General features: G+C 43.6%; 2 protein-coding genes across 10 annotated transcripts in view; both read right to left on the bottom strand.

Annotated features, from left to right (window-relative positions):
• Dixdc1 (DIX domain containing 1) overlaps positions 1-7,194 on the bottom strand; it is a 62,860-nt gene extending 55,666 nt beyond the window's left edge. For 4 of the 6 annotated variants that reach the window (XM_048343835.1, XM_048343836.1, XM_048343841.1 and 1 more), the window contains exons 1-2: positions 6,875-6,912; positions 5,334-5,416 (exon numbers count right to left, since the gene is read on the bottom strand). In XM_048343835.1, coding sequence (XP_048199792.1) covers positions 5,334-5,416; positions 6,875-6,905 — 114 coding nt within the window. In that variant the 5' untranslated portion in view covers positions 6,906-6,912. Of the gene's footprint in view, positions 1-5,333; positions 5,417-6,784; positions 6,928-7,061 lie in introns of those variants that run through there. The other 2 variants (XM_048343839.1, XM_048343840.1) reach the window with 2 other exon arrangements.
• A 91-nt stretch (positions 7,195-7,285) lies between these two features.
• On the bottom strand, positions 7,286-16,397 carry C3H11orf52 (chromosome 3 C11orf52 homolog). 4 transcript variants are annotated; one of them, XM_048343852.1, is made up of 5 exons: positions 16,108-16,397; positions 11,405-11,497; positions 10,568-10,605; positions 8,677-8,741; positions 7,286-8,177 (listed from the first exon to the last, which is right to left on the bottom strand). In XM_048343852.1, exons 1-5 carry the CDS (start codon positions 16,140-16,142, stop codon positions 7,932-7,934), a joined length of 477 nt encoding a protein of 158 aa, XP_048199809.1. In that variant the 5' UTR covers positions 16,143-16,397; the 3' UTR covers positions 7,286-7,931. The 4 variants fall into 4 exon arrangements, with proteins under 4 accessions (XP_048199809.1, XP_048199812.1, XP_048199811.1 ...); XM_048343855.1 differs by having other exon boundaries at positions 11,405-11,552; positions 16,108-16,366; XM_048343854.1 differs by lacking the exon at positions 11,405-11,497 and having other exon boundaries at positions 16,108-16,378.
• Between the last annotated feature and the right edge of the window lie 2,887 nt (positions 16,398-19,284).

The raw sequence follows: 19,284 nt of genomic DNA, 5'->3' as shown, positions 1-19,284 counted from the left end.
AGAAAGAAAATCCTTACCAGAAGAAGCTAGACCAGTAATAGCTTGTCTGGTGTCTAAAGCTGCTACACACAAAATTCCTCAGCAAAAACAGACTTGCCTCTGAATACCGCAGGCAGGCAGCAAAGGCGTTAACATGAGTATTGAACAGCTGCTGCTGGCTAAGTGTTCTGAGTTCAACTCTGGCTAAAGCTAGGAAGAAGCTATGACATCTAATTAAGCTCGAACCTGAGCAGCCCATAAATCAGACCACTGGCCTTCATAATCTAACTGGGGAGTCTAATTGCCCAGGACTCCCTTCAACATGCGTTACCTCAGTTCATGCTGCAACACTGTCAGGAAAGATGTAACCCATGTGAATGCAATGACGCCCTTTATAAAGAAAGGACATTTCTTTAAAATTTCTTGTCAGTCATGGGGCTTGAACTCTAGGTCTGGGCACTGTCCCTGAGCTCTTCAGTTCAAGGCTAGTGCTCTACCACTTTGAGCCACAGGGGCACTTCCGGTTCTCTGGTGGTTAATTGGAGATAAGAGTCTCATGGCCTTTCCTGCCCAAGCTGGTTTTGAACTGCAATTCTCAGATCTCAGCTTCCTGGGTAGCTAGGATTACAGGCATGAGCAACCAGCTCCCAGCAAACTTAAACTTTTTGATCAAAGTAGGACCTGTAAACTCAACCCTTCTGAAAAAAAAAAAAGGCTTATTAAGTAACTGAATGTTAAAGCTCCCAAATAGAGGGCTGGGGATATGGCCTAGTGGCAAGAGTGCTTGCCTCGTATACATGAGGCTCTGGGTTTGATTCCCCAGCACCACATATATAGAGTGCTAGCCTTGAGCAAGAAGAAGCCAGGGACAGTGCTCAGGCCCTGAGTCCAAGGCCCAGGACTGGCAAAAAAAAAAACAAAAAACAAAACTCCCAAATAGAGAATTTGTTCATTTTGCCCAGCTCCTTTACTTCATATCAGGAATCAATAGAGGGAAGGATGCAGGGAGTGAGACAGAGGGAGTAAAGAATAAATATAATACAAGAATATGGGGCTGGGAATATGGCCTAGTGGCAAGAGTGCTTGCCTCGTATACATGAAGCCCTGGGTTCGATTCCTCAGCACCACATATATAGAAAACAGCCAGAAGGGGCGCTGTGGTTCAAGTGGCAGAGTGCTAGCCTTGAGCAAAAAGAAGCCAGGGACAGTGCTCAGGCCCTGAGTCCAAGGCCCAGGACTGGCAAAAAAAAAAAAAAAAAAAAAAGAATATGAAGACATAACAGTGAAATCCCACCCCCATCCCGGTATAAATAAGCCAATAAAAAGAAGAATTATTCAAGGCCAGGGGGAGTGCTCACAGTTATTCAGAAAATTAACTTACATGGGAGCTAAGATCTGAACCAAAGGTCTCTGCGGCCTGGCTGTGTGCCCAGTACACAGCCGCTCACACCATGCTGAGAAATTATGAGAGAACCGGGCAATTAGAACGACTCTATCAAAGTCATTTATGAGTTGTAGAGCATTTGTCTAGGCCCTGGGTCCAATTGCTGGTACAGAAAGAGAGAGGGCCAGACGCTGGTGACTCACACCTGTAATCCTAGTGACTTAGGAGACTGAGATACGAGGATCACAGTTCAAAGCCTGTCTGAGCAGGAAAGGCCATGAGACTCTTACCTCCAATGAATTGCAGAAAAAGCTGGAAGTGGCATAGCGGCTCAAGTGATAGAGCACTAGACATGAGCAAAAGGAGCTCAGGTACAGGGTCCAAGTCCTGAGTTCAAGCACCAGGACTGGCAAAAGAGAGACAGAGACGAGAGACACAGCGTGACTGAAGCAGAGACAGAGAGACAGATACGGGGCATGCAGTGGCTCACACTTGTAATCTTAGCTACTCAGGAGACTGAGATCTGGCAAGGTTTGGTTCAAAACTAGCTGAGGCAGAGAAGTCTTTACGATTCAGACAAAAGCTGAACTGGAGATAGGGCTTGGGAAGGAAAAATAGACACACAGAAAAGAGAGAGAGAGAGAGACTAAACCCCATTCAATTATTAATATGCTTACAATAATATCAAAACTGTGTTTTTTTACTGTCAAGTCCTGTATTAAGTGTTAATATACATACATTTGATGGTCACAGTTACCATAAACCATTTAATTTTCCCTAGCCACAGTAGCTACCAAGGGGTAAAGCCTACGTCTGGGCTCTTAATCATTCTGCAATACTTTTATATGATTCTGGCAACATAGAAGTTACTCAGAAAGTGATTTTAGATGAATGAAGGAACCAACGGAGGAAACATTCCCAAATGCATGTCTTTTCTATTAATAAATAAAACATGTTTCCTAATTAAGACTTAGAGCCTTAAACAAAACTGTCATTTGATGAAAACATTGCCTGTGACTTCTCTCTCATGTAAAACTCAGATGTGTGAAATTCACACCTAGGAAAAACTTAACACTTCTATTATGGGCAATCATTCATGACTAAAGAAGCAGAAAGGCAATTTTAATAAACAAATACTTTAAATTATCAATGAAAATGTTATAAATGACCCTCAAAATAGCTCCTTAATTTTCCTTTCTCTCTTCTCACATGAGCTGAGTTCCTTAAGGGTAACATGTTTACAATTTCTATTACATTTACATTTCGGAGATATCTGTATAGATATATGCAAAAGAGGCTTATAACAACCAGCAAAGTGTACAAACATATCCTGGCTCCACAACTGTGCTTTATTTTTGTTGCACAGGGATTTGAACCCAGGGCCTGATGTATGCTAGGCAAGTGCTCTATCCCCAGCCCTAAACTGACCTTTCCTCTCCATGCCCCTCTACATCCATCTTAATCTTTCTTGGATAGTCCATTTGGTTTGTTGCTTTACTGTTCAATGGCTTGCAACACTCTGTTTGTGTAGTGTCTTAGATGGAAGTATGGAAGGTCTTTGTGTTCAGCTTTGGGGGTTGGCTCCCAAACCAATCTCTGTGCAGGTTAGAGTAGTCATTTAGCTGGCTCATGTTCATTTCCAAGCTTTCACAACTTAGATTACCCCATATTCTACTTGCTGCCACTCCAACACTACACCTAGCTCCTACTTCCTCCCTTCAGGCCCCACTTCCTTGGGAACAACTCTGACCACTTTTTCTTGCTTGCTTGCTTGCTTGCTTTTTAATGAAGCGCTGGGGATCAACCCGGGGCCTAAGCAAGCTCTCTACTGCTGAGCTGTCTGCCTCCTCTGACATGCTTCAACATTCCTTCAAATCAGAATTCTCAGGCCTCTTTGCCTGATTTGTTTTTATTTTCTCTATGACATTCATCATTTCCATGCCTATTTTATACTTCCTTGTTTGTTTTTTCTGGTGCCAGAGCTTGAACTCAGAGCCCTATGCTCTGGCTTGATTTGCTTACTCTGCTGGCCCACTACCCCCTGAGCCATGCTTCCAGCTGGTTAACTTGGAGGTGAAGTCTCAAATTTTTCACCCTGGGGCTTTACATCGAGCTCCAAATTTCAGCCTTCTGAGAAGCTAGGATTATAGGTGTGAGCCACTGGTACCCAGCAACTTGGGCCTTTGTTTCTGAGACAGGGTCTTGCTGTGTAGCCCAGCCTAACCTCAAATTTACAATTCTCCTGCAGCCGTGTCCTGAATGCCAGGATTAAAGGAGAGTATCATCACACTCTGCTTACTTGTTCATTTATTAGCAGCTTTCCCCTGAGAGAGCTTACCATGAGGTAGCTCATGAAGTCAATAAATTTGGTATTTTTGTTACTATTTTTTAATATTTATTTTTACAATCTTCTGTGCCAAGAAAACTGTCTGGCACACAGTAGATGTTTAATAAAATACTGACTGAATACATTTTTCTCTTTTTAAAATGCAAAGATCTAGCATGTTTAATATTGTGCCATTTAACAGTTATGGTTTATTTAGGACTAGGGATCTTTGTCTCGATTACTACATTCTGAAGTGCAGTGAAAACTGTTGGCATTTTACCTGCATACATTCTTTCCTTCAACAGTTGTTACATGGGGGCTGGGGATATGGCCTAGTGGCAAGAGTGCCTGCCTCATATACACGAGGCCCTAGGTTCGATTCCCCAGCACCACATATACAGAAAACGGCCAGAAGCGGCGCTGTGGCTCAAGTGGCAGAGTGCTAGCCTTGAGCGGGAAGAAGCCAGGGACAGTGCTCAGGCCCTGAGTCCAAGGCCCAGGACTGGCCAAAAAAAAAAAAAAAAAAAAACAGTTGTTACATGGATGTTGGAGATTTATTAGAAACAATTACATGCCAGGCCCTATTCTTTAAGCAAAAACTTGAGGAACTAAATTTACATTTAAACACTCACACAACACGCAGAGACAAGAATCAAGACTGGAGGAAAAAATAGTGAAGGAAGACTTGTCAAACTGAGAACTCAGAGTTAGGATAGGGGAAAATACACAGGATGAATGTGACAGACAAATGGGTAGAAGAGAAAAAAACTGAGACAGAGTAGTGAGAGACTAGGTTAGGCTGGTGCCAAAGTAATCACCAGATGGTATTGCTTAATATAAACTGTGCCAAAGCAGATATGCAAATATATTCTACTTTCTTTTTTTTTAATTCACATTTCAAGTTGTTTGCCTGTTTTCCTAATGGTGAAAATTAGATTTTGATAGCGCCATCTGGTGGCTGTTTTGGGAGTAAAGTAATCCCTAAGTTTTCTCTTATTAGGTAAACTGTAAGGGGGCTGCCTTGCTCCGGTATTGCCAACAACCAATCTGGTCAGGGAAGTCCATAAGACTTTTCTCTCCAATTAATCACCAAAAAGCTAGAAATGGGTTTGTGGCTGAAGTGTTGGAGGGCTAGCCTTGAACAAAAAGGTCAGGGACAGTGCCCAAGGCCCTGAATTCAAGCCCCCCCCCCCCAGTTCCTTGCCCCCCAAAAGAAAAACAAGTCAAAAGTTTTTATATAATATGGTCTCCTGTACAACATTTATATAGGAAAAAAAGACAAGACAAATACATTCTAAAATAGGTTTGCTTACATGCAGGAGACTTTTGGATTATTGTTTATTTTTAATCCTATTTTGCCATATTTGTCAAATGCTCTGTAACTAGCCTGTTATCTCTGCAGTAAACTTTAAGTGTTTTAAATACTACAGACATTCTAATCAATTGCAAGAGTTCTTCAAGCTCTCACACATTTTGTTAGTTCAAGAAAAACAAAAATGATTAATCTAGACTCAAGTGCACTAAAAGGAGGAGAAGCAAGTAAAAGAAAGCAAATATTCTTTGCTTCCAGTTCTGATAGAGAAATTGCCTAATGTAGAACTGAAAGTCCAGAAATATCCTCCCAACAAAATACCAAAAACTTACGGAGGGTTCTGCTGGGCGCAAGGAGTCACAGACTCTCGTGATCCCTTGGGTCCCCGTCATCAGAGCCAAATCAGGGCCACCACCTCAAATAGAAAAAGGAAGACATGTGCAACTGTACAGGAAGAGAGGAAACTCCAAAAAATGTAAACCAACCTAGTAGGGATCAGGTCCTTCCCCTTAAATCCACCAATTGCCATCATCTTGAAGTGTCAGCATTAGCATTCTGGTTAGCAGGAAATGTACCCTAAGATAGTGTTGACATCATAACAGGGCTATATTGCCCCACCACTTAAAAGCTTATTTAAAATGGAAACAAGAGGGTTTCTTTTTCTCTGTTGCTGTTTTTGTTTCCTTTTCTTTTTGTCTTGTTCATTCAGTATTTGTCTTTGGGAGTATGGGGGGCACAGAAACAGAGGGACAAAGGGTGAACAAATGCAGCAGTGGTGTTCACTAAGCGCTATGTGGAAAATGAGCTATACAATTTGTGGGTAAGGGCAGGAGGGAAAATTTGGGAGAGAGTGAGGAAAGGGGTGATGTCTGAAAAGAAATGTACTCTTTACCTGACGTTAGTAACTGTAACCCTTCTGTACATAACCATTATAATAACAATAAAAATTACCAAAAAAGGCTTATTAGGTTTTCATGGGAATAAAGAGCAATGTTTCCTTATTTTTTTCCCGTCTTCCTCCATTTATATGCCAAGGACCACAAGCTATATTCTGATGATAATCAGTAGACAGCACCGCCAGCTCTGACTCTAAATTTACTTAACTCCTTTCATTCTGAGGAATTCAGTTGTAACCCCAAAAGAAAGCACTGAACATTCCCAGGCAGAATTTGAACACAGTACTTTAAAAGTTTTCTACAGCATCTTATTTGATACTGAGAGTTGATTTTTTTCTTTCACCCTCAGTTAACATAGAGGAAAGAGGCTAGGGACTTAACTCTATTCTGCTGGTTGTTGATGGAGGCAGTCCTCTGGCCCACTTCTTCCTAGTTCTCTTGCAGAACATGCTGGAAAAAAATGCTAACAAGGACTATGATGATGATGGCAGCCAACCTCGACTACATACTTACTATGCAATGTTGGAAGTGCTTTAAATTCTTACCAACAGCCTATAAAGGTTGGTGTTATTATTACCAACTCTGTGTGTGTGTGTGTGTGTACGTGCGCGTGTGCGCATGCACTGCAATTCCAGTTTTAGTACTCTACCCATCCGCCGAGAATCACCCCTCTTGGGGTTCAACCATCAGGGTTGAGGCATGCGGAAAGAAAAATGCATTTCCACGGTTCTCCACACCCTGAAAGTCTGCGACAGGAAACGCACCCTAAGAATCTACAAGGCCCAGACATTGAAAGTTCCTCCTCCTTCTCACCTCACCCTCATTCTGTCTGTATGTCCCAGTTCTCGTGTATTTAACCATTAGTAAGAATATTTCCAGTTACCTACCTTTTAGGACCCACCTCTTTAATTAGCCACCGGTTTGGGCCAGCATTTCTGTCCCACCAGCCTCTCTGCTAGGTCCAGCCTAGCACTTACCAAGAATTTGCTGCTGTGTTCCTGCTACCATGGTGACAGCCTCGCCACCCGCAGGTGCAGGCCTTGACCACGCCCCCAGCTTCCCACGTCCCGCCTCTCTCCAAACCCGTGCCCTGCTCCCATTGGGCTAGATTCCCTTTCTAACTGTCCAGTCCACAATCCTAGTCGGCTCTGACCCCGCCCCTACCTTCACGGACACGCCCCTGCCGGGTCAGACCCGCCTTTGGGGTCCAATTTCAACCAATGGGGATCCGCGTCCTGTTGTCTAAACCACGCCCAGCCCCTCGGCCTTCTGCCTCCTAGAGAGAGGGACGCACAGGGCCCTCTGCTGGTTGGATCTCTCTAGTGACTGAGGGCCTTCACATTGAACTGCGACCGATGCAAAACCCCGCCCCAGAAAATGAACCAGGCTTGTTCTTTACGCTCCTTTATTGATTCTAGTGGCTTTGCACGAGCAAGAACTTACATCAGTTCATCCCAAGGAGTTTCCAGGCATCTCCGGGCTGTTAGCATCAATGACTTGAAGTCCTTGGGACCGGTGGTTGGAAAGGCTTTATGCCTCACCCTTGACCCCTGAAGTTTGCTAAGCCTGGAACCCTGGAACCAGCTACTAAGGAAATTGCCCAAGCCAGGCCTTGGGCTGTGTGCAAAAAGCTCAGGATGCTTTTCCAGAGCCACTCTTCAACTCTGGAGTTCACTGTGTATAAAAGAAGTCATTAAATGAAGTCCACATGCATAGATAGGACCCTTTTCCTTCGGCACTTCGGAGTCCAAGCAATGTTAGAGGGTCAAAGACCCATTTTCCTACACACTCTTACTTGTCTTTATGGAACTCACTCACTCCATCCATCCATCCATCGCTAATGTAACCACAACTTGCAAGCTAACAGTGACAAAAGTTCTGGGGAGAGACAAGGGACACACACAATTTCAAGGACTTTAAAAAAAAATCAAGTAAGCAACATCCCTGGGCTGTCACCCAATTCCTCAAATCAGTAGATTTCTCCTCATCGGAGTGGTGGTAACATGATGGAGACTAGTCCATCTTCCCCAAGGTTCACACCAAGGTCCCATTCTTGCTGTCATAGCGAGGCGAGGCCTGGGGGAAGTGAAGGGTGGCATACTCTGTCGCAGTTTCTAAATGCTTGTGTTTGACCTCACTGGCTGAGCGGGGCTGGGTACGGGTGCACACTTGAATGTCTGCATAATGTAAATTGCTGTCTGATGTGAGGTCTTGACTTCTCCTTTGAGATACAGACTGTTGTAACACTCGCTCATAGGTGTGTCCTGTGGTTTCATGGCCCTGTGGGGGAGAAATGGACAGAATTAAAGGAGATCCTATATTTCCGCCTTATCTGTAATTGGAGGGCAAGTTGAATTGATGTCCTTTTGCTTTGCACCTCTGAGAGACAGAGGAAACTCAGAAGCACTAACAAATTGCACAGATGACTGAGATGTGTGTCCCCGGGTAAAAAGGCTGAGTACTAGAATCCTGTCTTTGAGTAGTTCAAAAAGCAGGGGGCACTGGTGGCACCTGTAATCCTAGCTACTCAGGAGCCTGAGGTCTGAGGATTACGATTCAAAGCCAGCCTGGGCAAGAAAGTGCATGAGAGTGGAATCTCCAAGTAACTACCAAAAAACTGGAAGTGGAGCTGTGGCTCAAGTGGTAGAGCTCTAGCCTTGAACAAAAAACAGCTCAGAGACAGTGTCTGATCTCTGAGTTCCAACCCCAGGATTGACAAAAGAAAGGAAAAGAGGAAGAGAGAGAGCTGGGAGGGGGTGGGGGAATGGCCTGAAATTACCTTGCTGCCATTCTTCTGCAGCTCTTCTTGCTGCTGATGCTTCGATGTGCGTCTTACTTGGTTCTCTGTGGAGAAGAAACCCAACTTAAATCCCTGTGTCTATTGAGACCGCCCTTTTCAGTCGCTGTTAAACTATTGTGGTGAGCTTGGAATGAACCTCACTACCTTCATTCCCACTTCTCTTGCCTCTACTGATCCTATATCCAGACCCTTCCACAGGGTGGAGGCCCTGACCTTTCACTGTCTGGCGGTACTGACTTCTGTCCTCATCATCCACCAGCCCTTAGTTCCACAAATACATGATGAGAAGACGTTCCAGGCTCTATAACAGGTCCTGGGACCGAAGGATAAACTGGCTGTTTCCTCTGTCTCAAGGAGCTTACTGTCTACTAGATAAATATGCAGAAAGGGTTAAGTACACCAATGGGTATAAGTTCCCTTCTCTATTGTTTATTTGTTCACCAGTCCTGGGGCTTGAACTCAGGGCCTGAGCACACTGTCCCTGGCTTCTTTTGCTCAAGGCTAGCACTCTACCACTTGAGCCACAGCGCCACTCCTGGCCTTTTCTGTGTATGTGGTGCCAAAGAATCAAACCCAGGGCTTCATGCATGCTAGACAAGCACTCTACCGCTAAGCCACATTCCCAGCCCTCTCCTCTTGTCTTCTCTTCTGAGTATTGAACCCTCTCTCCTCCACCATTTTCTTCCCCCCCCCCCATACACACACACCTCGTTTCTCAGGTATTGAACCCAAGGGCACTTGAGCCACGGCCACAGCCCCAACCTAAAACCCTCCCCATTCTCCCAGGGGCTTGATAATTTGCTGTCTTTTTTTTTTTTTTTTCCTTTTTCCCCTCTGTGCTTGAAATCAGGGCCTCTCATTCTTGCTTGTTTTTTCCCAAACTCAAGGCTGGTGCTCTACCACTTTAGTCACACTTCCACTTTTTTGTCTTTTTGTTGGTTAATTGGACATAGGAAGAATCTCACAGACTTTTCTTCCCAGGCTGGCTTTGAACGGCATCCCCCAGATTTCAGCTTCCTGAGTAGGTAGGATTATAGGCGTGAGCCACCATCACGTGGGGGAATTTGCTATGTTTTCCCTGGCTAGTCTCCAAGTCACAATTCACAATCTTCCTGTCTCCTCCTCATGAGTAGCTGGGATTACAAGTCTGTGCTACTACTCTGAGTTCCTTGTACCTCTCTTCCTCTTTGGGGATCCTACAATATAGTAATATTTGCTAGATTTGCTCTGTAGTATTTGCTAGATGAGTGAAAGAGGCAACCAACTACTCTGAGATGATAAAAAAAAATAAGGAAGAGATCTTCTAGTTTGGGACTGCACATTAGTAAACTAAAGATTCTCTTTGATTTGTGAGTGGGGACAGCAGGCAAAAAGGGGAGAGAGTGAGGTAAGGGATGACGTTGTCCAAAAAGCAAGGAACTCTTTACCTAATCTATATAACTGTAACCTTTCTGTACATCACCTTTACAATAACAATAAAAATTGTTTTAAAAGATGAAAGGATAAGATCTTTTTTAAAATAAAAAAGGTGGTGTTTTGTTTTTGCCATTCCTGGGATTTGAACTCAGGGCCTGGGCACTGTCCCTGAACTTCTTTTGCTCAAGGCTAGTGCTCTACCATTTGAGCCACAGCACCACTTCCGTCTTTTTCTGTTTATGTGGAACTGAGGGATGGAACCCAGGGCTTCATGCATGCTAGGCCAGCACTCTACCACTAAGCCACATTCCCAACCAAAAAGACTCTCTTTGATATAATGTTCCCCTTTATGCTTCCAAGAGCTCTCATCTTTTCTACTCTTACGTCCTTTCCAAAAGTACCACATCTATTATCTTCTCTAATTTTCTCTCCTTATGCACCATCCCAAACTTACCTGCTTTGTTTTTCTTCTGGAAAATGGACATGCAGCTCCTGTGGTAGGAAAAACAGATTATGCACATGCAAGTCTTCTAGCGCCGACACCCCCCCCCCCCCGCTTCATTTACTCTGTGGTCTCCTTAATTTTCTAGGATGACCTCCCATCTCCCTAAAGACTCATTCCGAGTCAGGATCACCCCAAAAGCATTTGCCAAGGGAATCATACCTCTCCCACATGGATGGTTCTGGAAGGTGGAATGGTACAACTGACATAATCAAATCCAAAATACAGCTTTAAGCAATCAGGCACACTACACGCCAGGGGTGTTGCTGGCTGAGGGCTATTCTGGGATTGTCTAACAAGTTATTCCCAGCAGAGGGGGAGGAAGACCTGCCAAATAATGGGTTGGTTACTCTAGATCCAGAGACCCTCATTGGGATTTCTTTGGTGCTCTGAGAGGACTGGGGCAGTGTTTACCAACCCAGGACTTTCATTCTGAACGTCCCAGAAACTGCCACTGTGAGGATTCATTCACAGGGGACACACACACACACACCAACCTTCACAGGATCTTTTCTGAAGAGTGACCTCACTCTCTGCTTCCCTGTCATTGTTTTTAATTAAGAGAAAGTGAGAGAGGCTTAACCTTCGCTGTCCTTTGAGGTGTTCTGTCCACAGAACAGGGAGCACTGGATTTGTATGGTGGGTGACTCAGCTACCTTGTCCTCCTATTAATTTCAAATACCCTAGGGTCCCCCGATGGAGCCTGTGTGTCTACAGAATTGTCAACAATTTGAAGCCCAAAGAAGTAACATTTGTCGGAGGAAATAGGCTGAATAGTTTGGGACTTACTCCGGATGCTTTTTTTTTTTTCTTGTTAGTACATTTCCAAATCTCCCCAGAACCAACTTTGTCTGATTTCTCCTCTTCGTGGAACATTTTCCACTTTTGTCGATTAGAGAGAAAGAGACAGACAGGCTTCTAAAGCATGCTGTCTGTACTACGACAAGAAAAAGAATCTGAATTTTTCCATACACATTTGCTAGATATCTGTGTTTGGGTGTCAATTTGGGGGCTGATTGCTGAGTTGAGATCAGTTAGTCTGTAGCCCAACACTACAGGCGCTTCAGAGGGGGGAGGGGAGGAAACACAGCTGGGCTCTAGTAGCTCATTACTGCAATCCTACCTACTGAGCAGTTTGAAACCAGCCCATACAGGAAAGTTCTTGAGCCTCTTAGCTCGAATTAACCACCAAAAAGCCAGAAGTGGAGCCTTGGCTTAAGTAGTACAGTGCCAGCCTTGAGTGTAAAAGTTAAGGTACAGTACTCAGCCCTGAGTTCAAGTCCCAGGATCAGCACAAGAAATGAATAATACCACCTTCTTCTTTCCCCTTCAGCTCATGGTGGGTGTTATAACTGCCGAATGTTCTAATGCCTTGGCCGCTGATACTTATTTCTGTTTAAATGGATAAAGAAAATAGTAATTCTCAACCACATGACTGGGGCTATCTGATTTTAGTGAACAGAGCCTGTCCCAAGTTAGATATTGTGCAGAGCCTGGACAAACCTCAGAATATTCCTAGGTGACAGGTATATTTTTAGAACAGTATTAAGGAAACTAAGTGGACACTCTCCCAAAGTGGGAATAGGAAGAAAAATTAGTACAGTCCTTCTAGACTGCCATTGCCAATCAGTATAAAACATAAATATGTATAAACTATAAATAGATAAAAATTAAACATAAATATATATGCTCTGTAATGGAGCAATCTCATATGTTGATGAATAATTTTATATACATATGTATGTCAACTTAGATACTCACTGTAGTATTACTTATAATTTCAGAAAAATAGGGAACACCTTAAATGTCCAATTGGACATTTGGTAACTGGCAAAGTAAATGGCATATCCAGTCAATGAAAACTATGTTGTCACTTAAGAAAAGGATGTTGGAAAAATACCTAATGGGCTGGAAAATTTTACTCTTTAATAAGTTAATATAAAGATAAATGTAGGGCATGGTGATAGATGCCAATAATCTAGTACTTGAGAGACTGAGACAGGAGTGTTACAAGTATGAGACCAGCATGAGCAACACAGTAAAACTCTATCTCAAAATTTAAAAATTATATATATATTTGATATGATGTGTTTATACACACATTTAATACATTTTAGAATTTTAAGATGTACTTATTTCTGGAAGTGGAAGTACGGCTCCAGTGGAGATGTGGTAGAGGGCCAGCCTTGATCAGCAAAAGCCAAGTGAAAGCATGGGACCCAGAGTTCAAGCCCCAACACACACACACACACACACACACGTACACACACACACATACACACACTGTGCATACTTAAAAACAAAATGGAAATACACAAAAATGTTCCCATCATCTCTGTGTGCATAGATTAATAATTGCTTTTAGTTCACTGCTTTGGGGAATTTTCCAAATTTTCACAAGTCATTATTTTCATACTAGACAACAAACAAAAAACAATATTTTACAAGAATCTTCAATTGCTATAGTATATTTAATCTTTGGAGTTTTGCAGAGATAACAAGAAACAGTGGATAATAATTTTTATCTAATTCTACTTTTTTTTGGCCAGTGCTGGGCCTTGAACACAGGGTCTAGGTGCTGTCCCTGAGCCTCTTGGTGCTCAAAGCTAGTATGCTACCACTTGTGCCACAGCACCACTTCTGGCTTCTTCTAACTAGTTTATTGGTTGGTTTGTTTGTTTGTTTTTTGCCAGTCCTGGGCTTGAACTCAGGGCCTGAGCACTGTCCCTGGCTTCTTTTTGCTCAAGGCTAGCACTCTACCACTTGAGCCACAGCGCCACTTCTGGCTTTTTTCTATATATGTGGTGCTGTGGAATCAAACCCAGGGCTTCATGTATGGGAGGCAAGCATTCTACCACTAGGCCATGTTCCCAGCCTTTCTAACTAGTTTATTGGAAACAAGAATCTCGACAACATTGCTGCCAGGGCTGGCTTCAAACTGTAATCCTCAGATCTCAGCCTCCTGAGTAGTTATACTCATATTTTTGTAAGAAAAATCGATCTGGGTCAGGATATTTGAACTGGTGTCTTCAGAATGGACTCGAAAGTCAGACTCATCATTCCCAATTAACGGTGCAGCTTTTGGTAAGTCCTTAACCTCTCTGGGTTTCCATGGCCTTGTTAATAAAATAAGGATGATCATAAAATCTACATTCTGGGGATTATTGTAAGGACTAAATTCAATAGTAAGTGTAAAATACTTAGCACGATTCCAGGAATATAGTAAGACTATCAATAACTATCCCTACGGAAAACTATCCAATAATGAAGGATATAAACACAAGAGAAGGCGGAGCGAGAGAAGCTGTTACAGTCCTTCCCTCCTAGCTTTCTGTTTCTAGATGTCCCAACTCAAACTTTAAAGGGTGCTTTGTTTATTTGGTTTTTGTGTTCCATTTCTCTCTCTCTCTCTCTCTCTCTCTCTCTCTCTCTCTCTCTCTCTCTCTCTCTCTCTTTCTCTCTATCTCTCCCCCCGTGTGTGTATGTGTGTGTGTGTGTGTGTGTCTGAGTATGTGAACACAAGGCTTCTCACTTGGCTTTTTCTGCTCAAGGCTGATGCTCTACCACTTAAGCAACACCTCCATTTCCTGGTTTTGGGGTTGTTTTTTTCTAATTAACTGGAGATAGGGGTTTCATGAAATTCTCTGCTCTGACTGGCTTCAAACCTCCATCTTCAGATTTCAGCCTCCTGAGTCACATATATTCAAGAAGGCAGGGAGCACATTTCCTTTTTTTTTTTGCCAGTCCTGGGCCTTGGACTCAGGGCCTGAGCACTGTCCCTGGCTTCTTTTTGCTCAAGGCTAGCACTCTGCCACTTGAGTCACAGCGCCACTTCTGGCCATTTTCCGTATATGTGGTTCTGGGGAATCAAACCCAGGGCTTCACGTATACAAGGCAAGCGCTCTTGCCACTAGGCCATATCCCCAGCCCCGCACATTTCCTTTTTTAAAGTCTGCATTTGTCACTGTACTTGGTACATAGTATATGGTTTTTTGTTTTGTTTTGTTTTGTTGGACCTGGGCGCTGTCCCTGAACTCTGCAGTTCAAGGCTAGCGCTCTACCACTTTGAGCCACAACGCCACTTCTAGGTTTTTTGGTGGTTAATTGGAGATAAGAGTTCTCATGGACTTTCCTGCCCAAGTTGGCTTTGAACCGCAATCCTCAGATCTCAGCTTCCTAAATAGCTAGGATTACAGGCGTGAGCCATGGGTACCCAGCTTGGTACATAGTGTATGTTCAATAAGTATTTCCTGGTCATTCTCACCTTAAAGATAATCCACTTTCAGTCTTTTGAAAGTATATTTCCTTCCTTAATAACTAACATAGTCTCCTATCACTGGCTACTTTTGTGTCTTATCTGACTTGTGCCAGACTCAAGGACCGAAGTTGATCCTCTTCACTGACTTCTCAGTAACACTTTGGTATGTATCATGTTTGATTTATGAGTTATTCTATGTTCACATAAACTGCTACATTTCAAAATAAAATATTTGCTTACTAAATGACTACATACATGATTGTGTGGTAACAACAGAACTTGAACCCAAAATACTGATTCCAAATGCTTTGGGCTTTTCAATTCCAAGTTTCTCTGCATATAATGATGCTTAATTAGAAACAAGACATCCTTGTTATGATCTAGCTAGGAGGCAGCGGATAGGATAAAACCAGTCCTGGGAGTTTATGGTAGTATGAAATCTCTTGGATGGAACAGTTACAACACCGCAAATAACTTCTTACGGGGTTTTTCCAGTCTACCTTTTGCTCTTCAAAACAAACCTATGCTCTAAACAATAGGTAGTTTTGTTAGTCTACATTTTTCTCCTGGGTGGGAACATCAAAAGAGTGCCTAAGGTCACCTCACCAGCAAGTGTGAAAGTTCTATTCACACATTCCATGGATATTCTGCCGGACCCTTAGGCCTTTTTAAACAAGCATTTGCCCCAAGTCTGCTCAACCTGTGATTCCTTCTGTGATGACCTAGGGGTGAAAGTATGGAGTCTGACATCAGGCCTGGGTTGGAATCTTGCTTTAGCTGTTTTCCCAGCCATGTGACACAGAGCAAGTTAATGAACATCTCTGAGTTCCAGCTATGACTGTGGCTATATGATGATAAATAGGGGGAAAAAAAGACCACTTGCTCCTAGGAGCACTGGAGAAAAAAAATCAACCCAGATTATACTGTACAGTGCCTGGTACTAAGCTCTCAGTCAGACGTGACAATCATTCTCCCCTGGGAAAGAAGAGAACAATGTCAGTCTGTCTGCCCAGCCCTGCTCAGGGCCACTGGACAGACAACTGACTTGGTTATGTATTTTAAAGACTTCCCGGAAGGAGGAAGCTTATAATTAGGAGGCACTGCTCCGATGTGGAAGGCCAGGAGGAAGAGGAAGGTAGTGGGAGGTACTGTCTTGGGGCTCTCTGATTCTCAGGCCACCACCTGGGTCAACAGATGGGTCCCCTCAACCCTGGCCGCCCTACTGCTCACTCACCAGCTTCCCCTGAAGCAGCACAGCCGGTTTCCCATGGCGCTTGCTCGGTTCCCAGGGAGCCCGGTTAGTTTTCAAGATGAAGAGGTTTGTTCATTTCCTGGTTCCCGGTTCAGTTTTCAGTGGCCAAGCTCCCGGGGAGGGAGTCTCTCTGTCCGTGTCAGATTTCAATCTAGCAGGTTGGACTTTGAAGGCCACCTGCTGGAACGAATCCCAGGCGGCCCAAGCTGAGTATTTCTACACCTAGGCTCGCAGGTGAGCATGCGCTCACCTGGGAGATTCCAAGCTTCTCCGGGAGAGCCATGAACTTTGAGCCTCAGAAACCTGAGACAGAAAAACGTCTCTGGGTTTTCTCAGGATCTGTTTCTAGGTGCTCTCACACTTACCTTTGAAATATACCCTGCATTATGAACAAAGGAGTTTGCCTTAGGTTTCTCCCGCAACACTCAAGATGGAGTTGCACTATCAAAGGAATTGGTAAGGAGTTTCTTATGATTTCTGTCCAGAACCTGGGTTTGAATACTAGAATCTCTTGAAATCTAAAATTCAAGGAAACGGAATCCTTTAAAAAAATTTTTTTTCATTTCTTGATAGTGGAATTAACTGGGAAAATTGCTTTATCATTTAGGTCCTAGGTTTCTAGGATGGTAACGTGGTAGAGCTGAATTTATTTCATTTTATTGTCGGTCATGGGGCTCTATCCCTGAGCTCTTTCCCTCAAGGCTGGTGCTCTACCACTTTGAGCCACACCACCACTTCTGGTCTTCTGATGGTTAATCGGAGATTGTCTCAGAGACTTTACTGCCTGGGCTGGCTTCAAACTGTCATGCTTAAATCTCAGCCTCCTGAGTAGCTAGGATTACAGGCATAATCCACTGGTGCTCAGTTTAAGAACTGAATATATCATCCAATCCTCTTCCTGGTATAAAAAATAATAATCAATGATTCTCATGAAGCCAGGCACATATAGCTCCTGCTATAATCCTAAGTACTCAGGAGGCTGAGATCTGATGATTTTGGTTTGAAGCAAGCCCAAGCAGAAAAGTCTATGAGATGCTTATCTCCAGTTAACCAGGAAAAAAGCCAGAAATGGCTGTGTGGCTCAAGTGATAGGGCACCAGTCTTGAGCGAAAAGTGCAAGGCCCTTAGTTCAAGAAAAAATAATATTAAAACCCTGTGATTGAAATGGCCTCCGTATTTCCTGCTTACTCAGTTTCCTCCTCCTCAGATGAGAACTGCAAAAATCTCTACTTATCCCTCACCTTCTGCTTCGCAGAACCAACAGCTAAGATGCAGCCAAGCAAACTTCCCTGTAGAAAATATGAGTTTGCCAGAGCAAACAGGCTCATGCCTGTAATCCTAGATGCTAAGGAGGCTGCGGTCTGAGGATCAGGATTCAAAGCCCGCCCATGAGACTCCTACCTACAAGTAACACCCCCAAATCCAGAAGTAGAGGTATGGCTCAAGAAGCAGAGCACTAGCCTTGAGGAAGAAACGCTCAGGGACAGTGTCCAGGCCCAGAGTTCAAGCCCCAGAATCTGCTGCCCTCCATCTCCATCCTATCATCCCCACCCCCAAGAATAAGAGTTTCTAGGAAAACCTGTACAACATGACATATGCCTTTAGTGTCTTCAGCTCTGTTCTTCACAGGACTGGATTCTGAACCTCTTTCCATCCGCTTATGAAAAATTGGAATAGACGATTGTTACTACAAGTCACAGTTGATTATCAGATGATAAAGCATCGTATTTTATTATCTTGTACCTCAATCATTACACAAGCTTCTTCTCTATGTAACACTCTACTATTAACTGTTCCTTTCCATCTTCTTTCCTGCCCTTCTTCACCAAGTTCAAAACCCAGTAACTTAGGTGCCATTGGCTACACTTGTATCCTAGTTACCTGGGAGGATAAGAACGGAGGAATCGGAAGTTCAAGGCTAGCCCAGGCAGAAAAACTTTCAAGACTCCATGTCAATGGAAGGAAACTAGATGAAATGATGTCCAGCTGTCATCCCCGCTATTACAGGAAGAATGATATAGGTGAATCACTGTCCAGATAAATGCCTAAGCAAGAACAAGATCCTAGTTTTACAAAAACCAGTGTAAAGCCAGAAGGATCAGAATAACTCCATATTGTACTAAGACCCCATTCTGTATCTCACTGACCTTACCGTAAGTCCTACTCCCCCCACCTCTCGCTTCCTGGTAAAGACCATATCCAACTGTGAGTTGTAAGTGGAATTTTCAGTATCTAATCGTGAATGTGATTTCCAGTATTTGTGAGAGGGATTTCCAGTATCCAACTGTGAGTACAATGTCCAATGCCTAATTAAAACCCTGCAGTTGTGCACATATCCCCCTTGCTACACCCCTATGGCTTAACCAATCAATTTTAAACGCATCAGTCCCTTAAACTGACCAATGACCCTTTCCAGATTCCTTCCTGCCACCAAATGCGCCAAACATGCTTAAGAATTATTTTTTAAATTTTCCCGCGGTGTGTGTTGATTTGTTGGAAGATCCTATGATGTATGCTAAGTCCCTGCCTTCCCCAGAGAAGGTATAAAACAGCTGGGAGCCCGAGGCTCAGGGCCTCTTGCGTCACCAGCGTGCTGAGTGTGCGGAGGACCGAGCTAGCTCGAAATAAATGCCCTTTTTGCTGCTTGCATTGGTCTTGGTCTCTGGTGGTCTTTCGGGGGATCCGAACTCGAGCATTACACCAGCAAGTCCTGGCACCAATGGGTCATGCTTATAATCCTAGCCACATGAGAGACTGAAATTGAGAGGATCATGGTGCAAGGTCAACCTGGACAGGAAAATCCCCAAGACTTCATCTCCATAGAAGGGAAGCTAGATACAGGGGCTCATATCTGTGCAGCCAAAAAGAAGTGGGTGATGGTGACTCAGATGTGCAACCATGCAGGATACAAGACCTTCTCCTAAAAATAAGCAGCAAAAAGCAGGATTGGAGGCATGGCTTAGTGGTATCTTGCCAATCTAGCAAGTATAAAGGCCCTGAGTTCAAACCTCCAGTACTTCATTAAAAGAAAAAAACCCAACAACAGATTCTTTGGAATTCTTTTAAATAAAACAAAGCTTGGGGACATGGGGGTATAGCTCACAATGTATGCTTTGTGTGTGTGTGTGAAGCCCTGGGTTCAATCCCTAGCCTCCGAGT

The sequence above is a fragment of the Perognathus longimembris genome, chromosome 3, assembly GCF_023159225.1.
Source record: "Perognathus longimembris pacificus isolate PPM17 chromosome 3, ASM2315922v1, whole genome shotgun sequence".
NCBI lineage: Eukaryota > Metazoa > Chordata > Mammalia > Rodentia > Heteromyidae > Perognathus > Perognathus longimembris.
The sequence above is the reverse complement of the archived record's forward strand: the minus strand, read 5'-3'. Positions and strand labels throughout refer to the sequence as shown.

Excerpts from the sequence above, each read along its gene's own strand:
- C3H11orf52 (XM_048343852.1), bottom strand. The coding sequence starts at position 16,142 with ATGGGAAACCGGCTGTGCTGCTTCAGGGGAAGCTG. Across the intron at positions 11,498-16,107 it reads TGCTGCTTCAGGGGAAGCTG|TGGAAAATGTTCCACGAAGA; the intron begins GTGAGTGAGCAG and ends AATCGACAAAAG. Across the intron at positions 10,606-11,404 it reads AAAAAAAAAAAGCATCCGGA|GAGCTGCATGTCCATTTTCC; the intron begins GTAAGTCCCAAA and ends TTCCTACCACAG.